The sequence below is a fragment of the Sipha flava genome, unplaced genomic scaffold (assembly GCF_003268045.1).
Source record: "Sipha flava isolate LNK unplaced genomic scaffold, YSA_version1 182_pilon_pilon, whole genome shotgun sequence".
In the NCBI taxonomy this organism is placed as follows: domain Eukaryota; kingdom Metazoa; phylum Arthropoda; class Insecta; order Hemiptera; family Aphididae; genus Sipha; species Sipha flava.
Genome location: NW_020272252.1, coordinates 130,240 through 148,464, shown reverse-complemented (window position 1 = coordinate 148,464; position 18,225 = coordinate 130,240). Strand labels below are relative to the sequence as shown.

Below are 18,225 nucleotides of genomic sequence, written 5' to 3'. Positions count from 1 at the left end.
ATTATTATTATTATTATTATTATTATTATTATTATTATTATTATTATAATACATTGTATGATCCGTTCAAATCGAAATCGAGAATGATAAGTGCAAGTCCATGTATAAACAAGATAATATTTTCGACTCGGTCAATTCTTTTAAGGTCACTTATAAACGCATAAAATATATAATAATTTTCGCAATGATTTTTCGTTTGGATTTCTTCGACCACTTACTGTATAAAAATAAGCACACGTGTGTACACAAATACACATGTATTCACATATTTAATTAATTTTATTATTTTTCTGAATAACTAACGATACAATTTTCAATCCTTGAGACCAAAATATATCCTTGAAGATTGACGGGAAAAACAATATTGTTTAGTTTGCTATTGTTCACGATAATCAGCACACATAAGTCGTTTCATAAACGTAATTACATCTGATTGCCGGTCAAAACTGTATAAGCACCATTATGTATTATAAAGTGCTGCCGAGTCTAAATGCATTCGTTTTTATCTTCGCTTGCGCACTATTAAAGGACATAGAGTTTTACCTACCGGATAGAAAACTATATTTTACAAAAATGTACAAATCATACACATAATACTCGCAATGTATTATGATGTATTCTATCAATTATAAGCTCAATGATATTTTTATCGATCATTGTAGTATAACTGTATAATTATGGTCCATATGTGTATAAATATTCAAACCCAATGATTTATTTAATAAGTAAAATAAATTTATAATGTATAGTTTTCTTATAAACTAGTTTCAAAATAATTGAGCTACAATTCAAAACTAATTATTTCCACTATGAACACTCATTAAACATTTATATATCTATAAATAATTATAAATAATTGAGGATTATGTTTCAAGTATAACGTTTCATTATAACATATTATTTCCAATGTTCTGTTTGAATTAAGTTTAGTTGAGTAACGATTTACTATTATATTTACTTGTGATTCATGTATTATGTTATGAAATTAATAAACGCCACTGGGATGATGGTATATTTATATCATTAAGTTTTTATCGACATAATTTATATATTATAATTAAAATAGAGGATAAGATATTTGATACTTCAATATTTAATGGTATTAAATGATATAGTAGTATCCTGATATATATACCTAACGAAAACAATATTATTTTATCATAATATTAAAACCAAGCTGTTGAAATCATCATTAGTAGGTACATGCACAAAATAAATAAATTTTTATTACAACTGCATACTTTTTGAATTAAATGTCTGAAGTTCCAACTTTCCAGAATATCTAATAACAATCATAATCATAATTTAACGTGATATAATATAATTAACGTTAAATTAAATTTTAAATTTCAAGTTAAATTGAACTTTTATATAACTTTATATGATATGTTTTATGAAGTTCCTAGTGGTGAAGGAGACATTTTAAGAAACGTTTTACAACTAATCAACAAATAAAATATATAATTAAGCAGTTCACAAGGTTGTCATTGAAGTAAGAGCATAATTATATTATTAACTCTAAAAAAGCTATTTTGATTTTATAATATATATCAAGTTTTTAATAAAATGAACTTCCATAGGATGAAAATAGTAATATTATTATAAATGAAACAAACTGTGCAAACTTATGTAATACAATCAAATAATCAATAACTATAATATAATTATAGTATAATAATAAAGATCTAATTTATTAATTATAAATTAATAATGAAAAAAGTAATTGCAATACAAATTTTTATTATATTTTACATTTTTAGTGATACTCATTGAACTTTTTATATTTATTTCCTTTAAAAGATTAGTATTTAAAGTCCTTCAAATAGCCATAAATAAAATATTCCAGAAGCGAATTTTCGTCGGTTTGAAGGTAATGGAGATTTAATAAAACCTTTATTATGATTTTCAAATCTGTATTGGATATTTTTCTCTTAATAAAATATCACCTGTTTCTTTTACTTTAGTTAGTTTAGTATTACGACTGTGAAGGACGAATCGAACAATATGACAGAAGAAAAATATAATTTGACAAATGAATGGTACAAAATTAATAGTACTAGGCCAAATTACTAATGAACCAAACCAAAATCCACTTGTTATGAAGAGTAAATGCAGAACCAGAATAATCGTTTTTTTCGTAAAAACTGGTGAAAACGATACTTTGAAGCGGAAATAATGATCAAAGGTCGGCTACTAAGAATTCTACGACCATAGGGATTTTTACATAATTCTTACAATTCCATTGTATAATGATAAAATATTTATAATTACTTAATCAAAGCGTCGAGTGACTAAAATTTCACATGCTTTAAAGAACAGGCCTTATCAGAATATGTAATCACGATGATATTTTATGCAATCTAGAAGGTCGGATTATATGATTCGACAATTGCGCATTTTTGACAAGGTCAAATAGTTTCGGTATAGCCGCTAGGAATTCGTTGTATAGCTCGTGTTTATTAATGTACACATGTTTTAAGACTGAAAAGGAAGTATAAAGATTAGTTTAACATCCGGACTGTCAAGGTAATCGAACTGAAATTTCCTTGACTTTTAGTAAGGACTGTGGTTCATTCCGGATCAATGATCATATTGCAGTCCGAAGATATTGTTCGTAGACGCTGTACGCGTTCAATAATCATTATGGATACAAAAACCACCACGTGGTTGTACACACCGCAAAATTTAAATGCTATCAAATATTATTCTACTCTTTTTCTTTTTCATTCTTGTACCGTTAACAAACAATTTTTGAAATAAATAATATGTACTTCAATTAAATGAACGAATATGTATTATATAGCCCCTCAACCACATAATGATAGAAATAATTTTTTACTGCGTACTGCCATGTATATTTTCATGATAAATTAATAGTTCTGATATTTTTTATTTCAAATATATAAATAAATTACACATGACACCTGATTAGATTTAAACATAAAAACTATATTAAACATTTATTGCCCTCTAAAATATACAGTACGATTTTTTCCAGAAAATGCCTTAGGAAATTTTACGAACTCGACAAGGCTGAATGATCATGTTTCATGGCCAAGATCCGTGAATTGCACGTGATGTGTACACTAACTGTACGGGCTACTGAGTTGGAACCGCACTTGTCTAGTCATGAGTGACTATAATTATAATATGTTAAATTAATGTAAAGCAACGTTGAAGTTCATGAACCCGAAAACAAACATACGGGGATATTTAATAGCCATCGAAGCTAGTGTGCTATAACCCTAATAATATAATGTGTTAACCCACTGTGCAATTTAAGTTTTTATATATCATCAAAATGTTAATTTTTAGTCATATTATTGGTAATATAAACACATTTACATTAAGTTTACTTTATGTAATACATTTGTTATAAACAAACGTCAAATATATAAAACAAGAAATTTTTATTATTTTTATTAATATAACAATTATTATTATTATTATAACAATTTATTTTTATTTTATTTTTTATAATTTTTATTTCTAATTTAGTTCTTCATTATGAACATTAATTATATAATATGCATAAACATTTTATTGTTGTAAAATCAATGCTATAAATAAATAATAAATTTAATATTTCCAAAGCAAATATGAATTTAAAATATTTCTATTAATAAAAATACTGTATAATAATGTAAACTTACACAATATGACGTTTCCGACGAACAAACTCAAGGTGACAGTTGTGAAGGTGGTGAACCTCTGAAAAAAATTCATTACCAGTTAAGTATGCAAGTATTTGTTTGACAAGGTTTAAACTTTCATTCCGGAAGAAAAAAAAACGTGACAGTTGTAATATGATTTATAGACATGTTATCAAACAAGTAATCATACCAATATATACTTAAGTAATAAGTAAATATATAATGGATCAAATTTAATTGGAAAAAGAAAATGTTATCAACTATGTATCATTTTTATCTGTGCCACGAAATCAAAGCTGTCCTAAGGATTTTTAGGACCTAGGGCAAATTAATTTGGGGGTCCTTTAATTACCACAATAATATACGAGTATGATAAAAACACACAAAGTTGGCAAACTGTTGGTAATTTAGTTTTCTAAACTTCAACAACCAATCAAGGTCATTTTATGCATCGATACAATAAATTATGTACTAACAACTTCTCAAAAATGTATTACCAATTACCGCGTTTAATAAAAATTAAATTTATTCCTAAATAAGTTATAAATGCCTAAAGAAAATAAGAACTTGGATGTTGTCGCGTTGTTACTTACGATAAAGAATTTCTAAAGTAAATTTACATACAATTTTATCAATCTTTACACTTTGGCAATATACATAATAAATTACAGTTATAACTATTTAGAAATTAGAATAACTGAAAATGTAGCCTGTATAATAGCGTTTAAATATAAATTTAAGTTAATTTTATTTAATTAAATTTAATAATATTTCATAAAGAAAAATAGTTTAGAAATAATATATTAATATCAAAAACCTTTAATATGTAACACCGAGTATTTCTAATCAATCTCGACTTTAAAGGGGTCTCCTTTAAATTCTTTTAGACTAGGACCTGGGAAAAAATGGTCCTGTTGCCCTCTCTGGCAACTTTCCGTTACAAAATGTTTATGCTTAAAAAAAAAACTATTTATATTTTGAACAGTGGAAACTGTTTTGAGTCATTGACTAAAACTAATATTGTTATTATAAAACAAATGATTTGCTCACTTCTTTGCGAACTCCCGGAAAAATTATGAGAAAAGCTGTGTAAAGCGTTCCAAATACCAGACAAGTCGTTATCATTTGAACATCACCAGTAACAGGAGTACGGTTGCTATAACCATAGAACATTGGTCCTCCGTCACTTCTGAGCATTCTGAAACAAAAAACATTTTAAAATCATATATATATATATATATATAATTTAAATAATTGTTTTCGTAAAATAATCTAAACACAAGAGATTAAAAATGGAATGCTTTATTTATGATAGTATAAACATTTAGGACCAATATCTGTCCAAAATTGTTTATATACACACATACGTATATAGTATATATACTATATATACTATATACAGAGTAGGGCGTTACTTGAACGAAATTTAAATTAGATAACATTTTATTCGAATAAATTATTACTTGGATGATAATTTCACAATTATTTGAATAAAAATGTATTTAAATAATTTGCAAACCTTATTGTTCAAACAAAAAATTATTAAAATAATTTTGAAATATTATTATTCGAATAATTCTAAAATATGATTATTTTGATTAGACAATTATTTAACTAATTTTCAAAGAGGGTTGTTCAAATGATTTTTGATTATTTTATTTGAGTAAATATATGGTTATTGGTTGGTAATTTAAAATATGCATTTATTAAAAAAGTCTACATCGATGTTTATAGTATTGTGTAGAGCTCTGTATTTGAACTTAAAAATATAAGATTCAACTTACGTACCTATGATCGCTAACAGAGATACAATGATAGCTACATGCTCATGCTCATGTTGCTCAACTCTGCATATATATATATATATATATATACATATACTCGTATATATAAATAATCAGGGCTAGGATTTGTATGCAACAGCATGTTTTTTGCGACTTCTGATTATTGATTTTGTCAGTAATGTCCACGAATCACCTCATGATGAGATAAATGGTGGTGTTTTTATTTTGCATGTTTTTGCATATTTTGGATAAAATGCATATTATTGTATATTCAGTATAAAATTAATATTATTGCATATTTCGATTATTAGAATGCGAAAAATGAATGTTTTATAGTATATTTTATAATTGATATTTATAATTTAATATTTATACTTAATTCTAGCCCTGCTGATTAAAGTATAAAAATTGGTTTTTTTGTTGAACCTAAATTTTATTTTATTTCTTTTTTCAATTATATTGTATTAAGACAAACAGCTAACCATTGATGTATTTTAATAAATAAATATTTTTTTTGTAACTATATTTTTGTGTTTATCTTATAAAAATTTAAATGATTATTTTTGCATATTTTGGTTAATAAAATGCATATTCTACAATTTTTTATTGCATACAAATCCTAGCCCTGTAAATAACTTTATTTTAAAACTTAATATTTATATTTAAGTATTATACACCAAAGATAAAAATAAATAAAAATTTAAACTCTATATATTATATATATTATATATATCATATGTAAAAATAGTAGAAACATGATTTAACGAATTTGTTTTGATTTTTTTTTACATGAAAAATTAGAACATATTTAACGTGGAAATCAATATAAATGATTCAATATGTAGAAATGATAACAGTGCATTATTGTTACAAACATAATAATGATTCATACTAAACAAGGAAATCCTGTTGAGTCGTATATAAAACGTAGTCGATAAAAGTATTGTATAAATATTTGATTTTTGTAACATAATTAATATCTATTTGTTGAATAATCACGTGAACATAATAAATACGATGTTATTTATTTATTTATTTATATATTTATTTTTGAGTTAATCCGATGTCGTATGGTAATATAATATAATATAATAAATACGTAATGACACTTAAATGTATTACAGGGGAAATAATTAATTATGCTCGAATATTTACATGTAATATTATATTTTGTTTTATTATGATTAAGTGGAAAATTTAAATATCATCTCGCGCTCTTAGAGACCATACACGAAATGACTTCCAAATCTTGATAGGTGTGTTTACTACTCCTATACATCCGGATGTTCCTGAGGCGATGCGAATACCCATATAAGCACGTCATTCTAAGATTTCCTTCCATTGTAGACAAACACCACGGATGTTGATATTGGAAATTTTAGCTAGGAAATTTTATTTGTTTTTCTTCTTTTTGGTTACTTACTCACTAGACGGATTTTTCATAATCTTAAATGTTAAATCTAAAATAGAATTATCTTCGATACACGCCTAACCTGGTCGGTAATTCAATTTTCGCCTACATAGCTTAAGGCCACTTCTTTACTCAAAAATTTCAGTTCCAGTCAAACTACTCCTTTACAAAATATCATTAAAACCTTTCTGGACTTATAGTATCGCCATCTGAGGTTCAGCTTAACCTATAAACATCCGAAAAATTCAAACTTATCAATCAATCGGCTTCCGAATATTTCTGCAAACACCATAGTTTATCACTAACATGGCAATCCACTGTGACCGAAAGATCCCATGTATCAAAAAAATACACTTCAACATGCTATTACTACAATAAATTTCATTAAAAAAAAAATCATATCAAAATCCACTCATAATTCAGATAGTCTTAAATTGATTTTTATCCGAAAATCCTACCAGGTGCCTCAAACGAAACAAGTCTAGTTCGATCCAAGTCAATCCAGGTTTCACAACTGTATATCTTCTTAGTCAGACCATCAAATATCATTAATCATCTATAATAACAGTAACTTATTGTGCAAAAACTATATAAAATTGTAAATATTTCAATAAAATCATATTTATAAAAAAAAAATAAACTTAAAACAAATAAAATTCATTCAACAATTCAGCAGTTTCTAAACTATAGGATAAAGTAATATAAATATGATTATTAAACCAAATTAGAGTGAGATAGAGTTTTAATTAATTAAATTTAAGTCATTATGATTATAAATATAATTTAACAATTTGTTTATCTGAATGCAACGAGCGAGAACATTTCATGGTTTTTCATGGGTAAAATTATAAGATGAATACATCTTGATCAATGTCGATTAGTTTGAAGCACAAACATTATTGTGTTAAATGTTTCAGTTAAATAAGCATAATGGTCACGGTCAAAATTAACATAGCGTGTAAACATTCTTTGAGGAACTCGGTATAAAAATACAGTTGGAAATTCATTTGGTGGCATGTAAATTTTGCTAAACAAATCCGCATAAACCAGTTCTGGGTGTGACCAAGGTCGGGGCTTTTGTGCTTGTATGTGACTACTGTAGTTAAAGTTGATCTTTAGTGTAACTTTTTGCTCTAATTCTTTTGTCAACGACAATAATTAAATAGCGACAAATCATTTTCATATTATTTGTGTTATTATTTTTTTCCATGGGAAATAGTAAAACTATAGAAGGCTAACTAAATTGTATAGACCGCACGCAATCATCAGAATTGCATATACATTACGCCCAAACTATTCGTTGACTCGTTGAGCAATTCTAACGTTAAGAAAATGAAAATCGTGATTCGTATTCAACGGGTATATTAAAATACATAAAATTATATTACAGGTGGTTTTTTAATACATTATCTTGTTAATTACTTATATTAAACATTTATATATTGTCAAGATGTCGGACTAATGTTTTTGTATTAACCAAACCTCATTTAAACATTTGTCTATTTAATCGATTTCTATAGAGAAGAATTAATTTATTTTATTTTAGATTTACAGATAAATCTACTGTTACACGATTCATCCTGTGCTGCATTGCGTAACATTTAACCCGTTAAGTCAATAATAAATAAATAAAAAAATATATTTTTAGAATATTAAATCTTCATGGCCAATGGTTATATAAAAAAAAACAAATTTTAGCAGTAGTAGTATTTATTTGAATATTATAATAAAATACGATTAGGTACATACCTTAAGATTAATTTGAAAAATAATTGAATGTTGAAATACTTTTATAAGGTATTTTAGATATCAAATGCAAATAAGGTTGTATTTATTTCCAATGCCATTTTTATTATTGAATTTGTTTTTTATAAAATAATTTAAATTGTTTAAATTTAATTTAATGTTTACTCGATTTTTAATTTTCATTTGGATCAAAAAAATTAAGTTTTTCGAGTGTTCAAAAATGATAATCTAATATTTCATTTGTTGTATATTAAAACATGCTAAAATAATTGCAATATACATCTACACCTATAGTTATTTATTACAATAAAAACGTACTATAATTTAAAACTCTATCAAAAAATGAAATCAATATTAAATGTAGGTAGCAACTTATTATAACTTTATTACTATAAAATATTAATTTTAGTCTACAAATACTAGTATTCATAATGAATGGTATTATTTTCAACATTTATAAATATTTACTATTCCGTAATGTGAATGTGAGAGTGCATTTTTGATGTGACGAAACTGTTATAAATTAATTTAAAGTGTATTTATAGATCATTTATCAAACTTCTGTTTTAAAAATTATTTTTTGGTCAGTCTTACTAAAATTTAAATTAATTAAAATATTAATATTACTTAAAAATATTTTTTTAGTTTAAGGCAATGTTTTATAATATATGGAATTTATGGATAGAAATTAAAATGTAATAGATACCTTTATGTTATTACATGATTTTAATAAATTGTCTTTGTTAATATTCGTTTTAATATTTCAAGAACATATTTTTTTAATCTACAAACTACTAGTCAAATTAAAATATATATTAAATAGAATTGAATGTTTTTTTCTTAACCATTAAAATATCAAAAATGATTAGTTTGATTAATTTCAATAAATTCAAATATTACCAGTTAAATAAATTTAAATTAACGTTTTAATAATTTAATCTATGAGAAACTATGGGAAACTTTAGCTCTAAATTAAAATTTAGTTATATTATTTAATAATATTAGGATATTCAATTTATAATAATTTTGTAATTGTCAACTCTTATCAACATTATTATTGTAAAGAAAAATCAAATATTTAACGCTTATAATATAATCAACCCAAAAGAAAAGTTTATATCATAACTTTTAATTTAATAACTTACACCTATGTGTACATGTATCTATGTCTTTTTTATATAGCGTCTATGAGCTCATTTTAATAAGTATAAATAAATAATAATAAATCTGAGTTTGAATATACAACTTCTGAAATAATTTTTTGACTACCAATTATATTTTTCAATTATATCGTATAAATTTGTTTTAAAATATAAGCTCATTTATATTACAACAGTTAAACAAAATAAAAATCATAAAAATCAGGGAACGTTAAGCAGCTATCTATTAGTATACGCATATAAGTCATGAACTGTTATTATTTTAGTTATTTTGAAATTTTAAAAGATTTTCGGCCGCTATTGGTTCAAGATTTAACTACGTAATAATGCATGAAGTTTATTTACGTAAATTTTGAAAAAAAAAATTTTAAATAGTAAAATCAAAAAAGATATTAATTTGAAAATTATTAATAGTTAAAAATGTTTTACAAACTTCAAAAAAAAATATTATCTTTTAATCTTTCAATCAAATTGCAAAATCAACTAGCCGATTTAGAGATGCAAATAAAATGAGATACATAATAATCCGTATCAGTGCAGATTATTTAGATTTTTGAAATGCAGTCAACGTCGATGGTATTGTAATATTAATGATAGTGATTTACCATATTAATAAATAATTTAGTATTTTCTTTATAATACGAAAATCTTTTAATAAAAACTTTCACAAAAGACATAACATGCTAATTTGATTAAAAAAAAGATAATTTATATGCTTATTCAGTTATAGTTTTACGACTCAACGATGTATGACATAATACTTTAATAATTACATATAATTTTTTAATACCGGTAAAAACCGTATATTTATCATTAAACTCATAATATTATATAAGTAGACATTAATATTTATGAATAATTTGAGTTAAATTTCTAACAGCTACAGGATATAATTCCACGAGAATTCATTAATAGCAATACCTCCTCCACAATAAATAATGCTAAAATGGAGGTCACTGACCCTGGCACCACCAAGTAAAAATTTTGGTGTCAAAATGATTTCATAAATTAGTAACCAATACGTAATAATTCGAAACCACATATTTGGAATTTGTAACTTAAGTATAATCGACCAAAATCAATTTTCTATTTGCTGGTGCCAGTGTCAGTTGACTCGGACACTGTACGATATTTTTTCGAGTTTCGGGTGCTAATTCTTCGATCCAAAATATTTATTATCTGGAATATATATTCAAATATCATAAAAACAATAAAAAATTTAAATCTAGATATAGTTTATTTTTTATTAAAAAATATCTTAAACCTAAAAAATACAACAACGTACATTCTAAAAATAAATTTTTAAAATATAAAAGTTGGAATTGATTCATCTTCAAATAAAATTTAATTAATTTTAAATATGTTTTTGATGTTTTAAAGAATATTACACAACCTTCTAAACGATATCTATGCCTCTTCGTATATTCATTAAAAATACGTTTGATATTATAGATTTAACGATCTATAAATAATATTAATATGAGTATACAACTAAAAATATACCTAACAATTTTAAGATTTGAGAGATGGCTATGGGGTTTAGGGAATTATTCATTTGTATATAAGTAAACAAATAATTTATAAATAGAAATAAATAAATAAAAACTTAGCCTGGAGTATTATTTTATTTGTAAAGTACGGCCGATTTTAATTAAAAATTCATCATCAGGTATAAACAAAGTTAATAAAATTGCCATTGAATATAAAAATAAAATCGTAACTTTACGAATATAATAATACTCCAGGCTCAACTTGCATTTATTTATTTCTATATATAAATTATTTATTTATTTATATTCTATTTTACGAGTATTAACTATTTAATAATTGTTTATTATTTTATTATTTATTTGTTTTTATTTATTGGTAATTAACGTCCAATGAGCACAGAATACAGTAAAATAGAGATATTAATATATAACAAATTTTAAGACAATTCGGATTGTATTTACTACTATTCATAAAACATGTGGTTATGTAATTCTAAGACATTTAAAGATACCATTAGAACTAAATCAGTGATTTTAACCTGGTTAAATTAGCATGGAAAAAATCAAATTTTTTTATAGAATTAACTAAAGTTACCATTCTGTTGATTGGAACAAATGGAATATAATTTTGATGATAAATATATGTAGGTGTAGAACGATTTTGACATACGAGTAATAGTTTAAGTCATAGGTTCCCAAAGTGTGCGCCGTGGCGTCCCGGTGCATCGTGATGTCTGTATAAGGGCGCCGCGCCATCATAAAATACTATCGGGTCTAACATTTTCCTTGTGATTAGTCATGCTATAATTTAAAGAAGGGCGCCTTGAAAAGACCTTAAATCAAAAAGAGCGCCGTGAGTCAAAAATGTTTGGAAAGCACTGGTTTAAGTAGTAGATAGTTTAAGGAACGTTAAAAAATAATTGGGTAAATAATTTAGGACAAATAATTAAAGGATTGAATAATTTATATAACCAAGTCCCATCGAACAATTTTTGTCGAGCAACTCGATGCTCTACTCTCTTGTTACTTTATCTTACAATACGTTAGTTTTGTTGGCCTTAAATGCAAATATTCTTAAAAATCAATTTTGAACGCGTTCAATGTTATAAATATTCCAGTTCAATTATGATTCCAAACAACCATGTTCCAGTATGGATCGGACTTAAGTGGAATATAATAATTTAAGGTAATAAGGGATTTTAAATTTAGAAAAATTACTCCTTATAAAACCAAATACTCTGGGACCTTCAATATTCTTGTCGGTTGCTATACATTAATTTTCCAATATTCCTTTGTATTTTCAAATCCCTCCCCCATTAGATGATGAATGTTTTTGTCTAATCTCTCATGATTGAAAATTAACTTCAAAATAATAATTGATATTAACGAAAAATGTATAATAGAAAAATCGTACACAAATAACAGCGAAATTGCAAAGTTTATTCCGATGCCTAATAATCGCATACAAACAATTAGTATTGCTTGCCCTAGGCACAAGGGCGTATTTAGACTTAATACTAGGGAGGGGGCAACTCAAAATTTTCTTTAATTCAGGTTCAAAATTTACAAGTAACATTTTTGGTAATATTTAAATCTGGTGAATCCTTAATATTTATAGTTTTTTTTTTATCTAATGTCGAATCCACTTAGAATCGACTTTTGTGTAGTTCTTTTTTAACATCTGTCTGTGTTTTGAAAATCACGCCTGTGTTTTATTTAATTTTTCGTATGGACCCGACAAAAAGCCCAATTCAGTACTTACAGCCACGCGTAATTTGATTTCGTTATAAAATGATCCACATTATAAAAATTTAAATGTGTATCTCACATATAATCAATTCCTTAAATACGGATTCAAAGGGGGAAGGGCGATCACCGCTTCGTTCCCCCTAAAATACACCCCTGACTGGCATGAAATATTGTAGGGACGTACTTTTTAGTATGTACACTTATTTATCCGTCAAGTATTGACCAAGCGCCAAGTGTAAATATTTCAAATTAAATCAATCTAAGTTTCTGGAGATAAGTGTTTGAAATTTTATTGTGGACCGCGGAGAAAAAGGAATAATAATATAATGTAATAGGTCATTAATTTTGAATCCACATAAAATAGTTCTTCGCCTAAACACCTCCCCCCTCCACCATTAAACCCAAGTGCGTATTACGCGATAGAGTGTAGGTTGATATTTTATAACGAAAAATAAAAAAATCTATTCAAAACAAAATGTTGGCGCACTACAAACCTGATGTTGGGGCGATTTAACGTGTACGAAAGATAGCAAGAACGTTTATGTTTTCACCGGTTATGTAGGTACGACGTGGGCACGTATCATGTGGTCGGCCGGTCCGGAAAATCTGTTGATCTTATTTTCCGCGGTACACGATTTATTGTGATTAATATTACAAGCCGCACATCTCGTCTATCGTCAAATGGAGACGCACGCACGGCACTCGGTTGAACTGGCGGATTACCGAATAGCAAGGATTCACTGCGCGAGTCGGGTGTGCTGATACATATTCGGGCGGAGGTGAAAAAAAATGAACGATAAGTTATGAAATAACGAATCGGTGGCGATGCGGTGGACACTATCGCGCGTGCGCGTTCAAATCGGTAACCGAACGGATACTGGCTGCAGCAACTGATACGTACTGTGCAGCGCGTGGTCAACGTCGGCGGCGGTCGCGTGCGTGACAGGAACAATAACGATAATAATAATAATAATAATAATAATAATAACGACGACGACGACGATAATGGTTGTAGTCTGGTAGTAGTGCAGTAGACTACCTATAAATATACTAAACGACGACGGTGGCAGCGGACGAGACCGCTAAACAATATGTGTGGCGCGGCGTCGGCGGCGGGCGGATATTCAGAAACAATCTTTTTGGAGTGGGATGAGGCCGCGCAAGGTCGCCGACGTTGGCCTCTAATGTGCGAGAGAAATAAAAAATAAGTAAATACGATCCGAATACACAACTCGTCAATGATATGTTCGGTGTTCACAGAAAAAAATCGTTCGTCACCGTACCGCACACTTCCGAGCTTTCACCGGAACCGCCGCTGGTTGCACTGTTGTCGTCGCCTACAGGCGAATATCTCGTACATTATTATTTAATACTATTATTCTTATTGTCCATTATCGTCGTAATATTTGCGCACCACCGCACTATCTACACACATAAGTACAAACGACGTTAAGTCGTACCTTTACGTCGCGAGCAAGGTCGACCGGACTTGGCCTGTGTCCGTGTGTGCGCGCGCGCGCGCGTAATAATATATTAAGTTTACCCACTGCGCGTGTATACATTATGGGTAGTTTACGATTTATTAATTCGATCTTAACGATTCGAAAAACTAATGATTGCCATTATTTTCCGTCGTACCACCAACGAGGAAATGCCTCCGCCCGGCATCAGGAAGTAAGCGTGCAACAGTCAAGTGCATATTATATTTTATACGTGTCTCTCCCGCGCACACGTTTTGAAAGTCGTTGCATTCCTGCAATACTCGATCGAGCGAGTGCCACCTATCGTTTATATCGTATTATTGTTATTATTGTTGTTGAATGGAATATTTCGCGCGATCCGACTACTTCGATTGTCCAGGTTATTACAATAAAAATTTACTAGTTGTCTACTTACTGTACACATACGTTATTATTATGCATTTTATATCGACGGACCGTCAATCACAGATCATCATAATATGTAATACATGGATATTTGTATTACTGAAATAGAAAATTCTGTACGCTCGTTGTACTGTTCAGTACAACAGTATAGTTAAATTGATTTTTTTTACTCTACAATGACCAACCTATATTATTGAAAATATACCACGTAAACGATACACGTCAATAAATAAATATGACTAGTCTATGAACATCGTTAAAAGAATATCACTTACAGTTTATTAGTACTAAACTGTAACAAGTAATTTCTCGCCACTTTTTTCTCTTTTTTTTTATATAAAGCTTACGCTTTTTATTATTAAATATAGTTAAAAATTAAAGATTACATTATTCATTTAAATGCCTAATAAAAAACGAATAACTTAAAGTAATTTACTAAATGTACGTAAACGTTATCAATTTAAAATATGAATTATAATTACTTAAATGTCTAATACCTATTATGCACCAAATACTAATGCCTTCGTTGGAACTTGGATACCATATTGTCAAGCCTAGGCATTAACGAGTAAATAAGTTAAAAGTTAAGTTAATTTAACTGATTAACTTAACTTATCTCATTACTGATAAATTAACTTAACTAATTAACATAACTCATTTCTTTACAAATTAACTTAAGATTAATGTATTATTTTTTAATTTATCCCAATTAAGTTAATTTTGATTTTCAAGACCAGAAAAATATTTTTGTAAAATACAACATTCGATAACAAGTTCATGGAATTTAGAAAAATATAAAAATAAAAATGTCGACGAATTTTTAGATGAGACCATAATATTTATCTCGGTATTAACTATTATTAATTAATGGTCAATTAATTGTGGTCCCACCGGTCTCGGGAGAAGTACTCAACCATCATCAGACTATTGAGTTAAAATAGCCATGTTAGCCATGCTACCCATAAATTACATTACCATTGTTCTGAAAAGTGGCCGTAAATCTAAATTATAAAAATAGGTACATGGTATCATTGACTAAATAATTCTTAATAATAATTGTACTCTAATATTATTAGAATTATTCCATAATCTATGATATTATTAAATAAGATTTATATATTATATATTACTGAATAAGAGAAGAAATTTAATAGCTGATCAACATTTTGAGCTGACTCTTTTATTGAGATTCAGTAAGTATTTTAATTAACCTGTCCATTATATTGTTTTATTTGCTTAGATTTTAATAAAGTTAAATAATATTATATATTTATTTTAATGTTTTGTATCAACGATATATATTTATTGCCTGTATAATTTTATAGTTACACTTTCAGCTGCAGTAATTATTTTTAGTTTTCATACTGTTATTGAATATTAAAAAGAATATTTTTTTAAATTACATTTATCGTGTGTGATTTTTATGAAAGATTAATAAAAACAAATGATACATAAACTACCATAAATTTGACATTTGAGTGCTTAAAAACAATCCCAATAAATAAATGTATATTTTTCTACTCTAATTAGAGTCTAATAAGATTTTTCTGCCTTTTCATTATCGTTAAGGTTAAATAAGATTTGTTGTAAATTGTTAATATTTATATATAAATATATATAAAATGTATTTACATACAAATGGTATACGAATTCGTCAGCCAGGTGCTTATCACTTAGCTCGATGGATGTCAAAAGCTATATACTGTCTTAAAATTTTAATGTTTTGTGATCAATTTCAAATTTCAACAAAAGAAAAAAAGTCACTGGAAGATATATGTAGTTTTATAGTTGAATGTTATATTCAAGTATGGATTTCGGCTCCAGATATTATTACCGCTCCTATAAATGATATTATGTTTTTAAAAAAGTTATTGAATTATAACAATAATAAATTGGGAGAAGTTGCTTTAAAAAAATTCATAAACCACTTGTGGTATTTGAATGAAGAATGTGCTGTGTTTTCATTATTTGATGACCGAGTTGACTACAATACTAAACATCGAATGGCAAATAAAATTTTGCAAGGATACGAAGAAAATATAAACGAAGAAGAAAATGAAGGTTCAAATAAAAAAATTAACGTACAATTTGACGATGTATCAAATTTTGTTAATCAAGATCTTCCATTTGCCCTGCTTAATAATAAATCATGGAAATTATTTCAACGATTTAAAATATCTTTTAACTTTTTACGAGAAGATCCAAGCACATGGAAAGCCTTGGATGAGTATATACAAGCTAAAGAAATATTATCTGCACTAAAAGACGTTAACGATACAGCTGAACGTGGGATAAAATTGATGTAGGAATATAATGAAAAATTCACTAAAAATGAAGATCAAAAACAATTTATTTTACAAGTATGAAATATTTATATAATCTTGTGATATTTTACCTTTATCAAATAATATAAATACATGTAACTTTTTTAAGTTGTTCAAGAATATCGCCAACAATATCCAGGGTTTAGCCGTGAGATTTTAAAGAAAACTTATGCCTATTAATAATACATCATTAATATTATTTTTTAATATTTAATGAATAAACTTAAAATTAAATTTGATTAATATATTGTGTAACATGAATACAACATTTAAAAAATTAACATATTTTAATAAATAAAAAGTTGTAAAAACCTATATTTTTAAGGTTTTTCTTGATTATTTACAAAAGGGTTAATGTACCAAAAAAAATGAAAACTTCTTATTTATAGATAATATTGTGTGGAATAATACTGCTAATTTACAATTTTTGTGTAGCTATAAAATTTAAGGAAATACAGATAAATAACTAAAAAACGAACCATTTTCCAAAAATATTGACTTTGACTGGTTTTTCTTAATTTTACGAAAAAGTATTAATTTTACAAAAAATTTATAAGATACCTTTTTTGTAGTAAATATTTATTAATATAAAAATAGTCCTATACATATATTGTCTAAATTTAGAATTTAAGACATTACAGGTGAAAATGTATAATTCACCCCCTTAGCATACAACCCCTTTGAGGCACGTGAAGGGGTTGACTTATCAAATTCAAATTTTACCAAAATTATCTTGTCAATATACCAAACAAAATTTCGAGCCCACGAGTATAAATTTTTCAATTTTTTTTTTAACCTCTATAACTAAGGACCACCCTAATATATATATATATCGCTTATATCAGTGCTTAATTTAAATAATTTTTTTTTTTGTAATTAACTTAACTTATTAATTGAAATTAAGTTGAGTTAACGATATTTTTTAACTTAATTGATGTAATTCTCATGTGCATTAACTTAATTGTTAACTTAATTGAACATGAACTCAATTAACTTAACTAAGCTAAAAAATATCATTAACT

The 18,225-nt window shown here is 26.7% G+C and overlaps 1 protein-coding gene and 1 pseudogene across 4 annotated transcripts in view; one reads left to right on the top strand and one right to left on the bottom strand.

Annotated features, from left to right (window-relative positions):
• The window catches only part of LOC112680961 (dual oxidase maturation factor 1), a 48,857-nt gene that overhangs the window by 10,222 nt on the left and 20,410 nt on the right, over window positions 1–18,225 (bottom strand). For 3 of the 4 annotated variants that reach the window (XM_025551208.1, XM_025551212.1, XM_025551209.1), the window contains 2 exons: window positions 4,704–4,851; window positions 3,654–3,711 (listed from right to left, as the gene is read on the bottom strand). In XM_025551208.1, coding sequence (XP_025406993.1) covers window positions 3,654–3,711; window positions 4,704–4,850 — 205 coding nt within the window. In that variant the 5' untranslated portion in view covers window position 4,851. Of the gene's footprint in view, window positions 1–3,653; window positions 3,712–4,703; window positions 4,852–13,487; window positions 14,054–18,225 lie in introns of those variants that run through there. The other variant, XM_025551207.1, reaches the window with a different exon arrangement.
• Window positions 16,538–17,423, top strand: LOC112680962 (annotated as a pseudogene).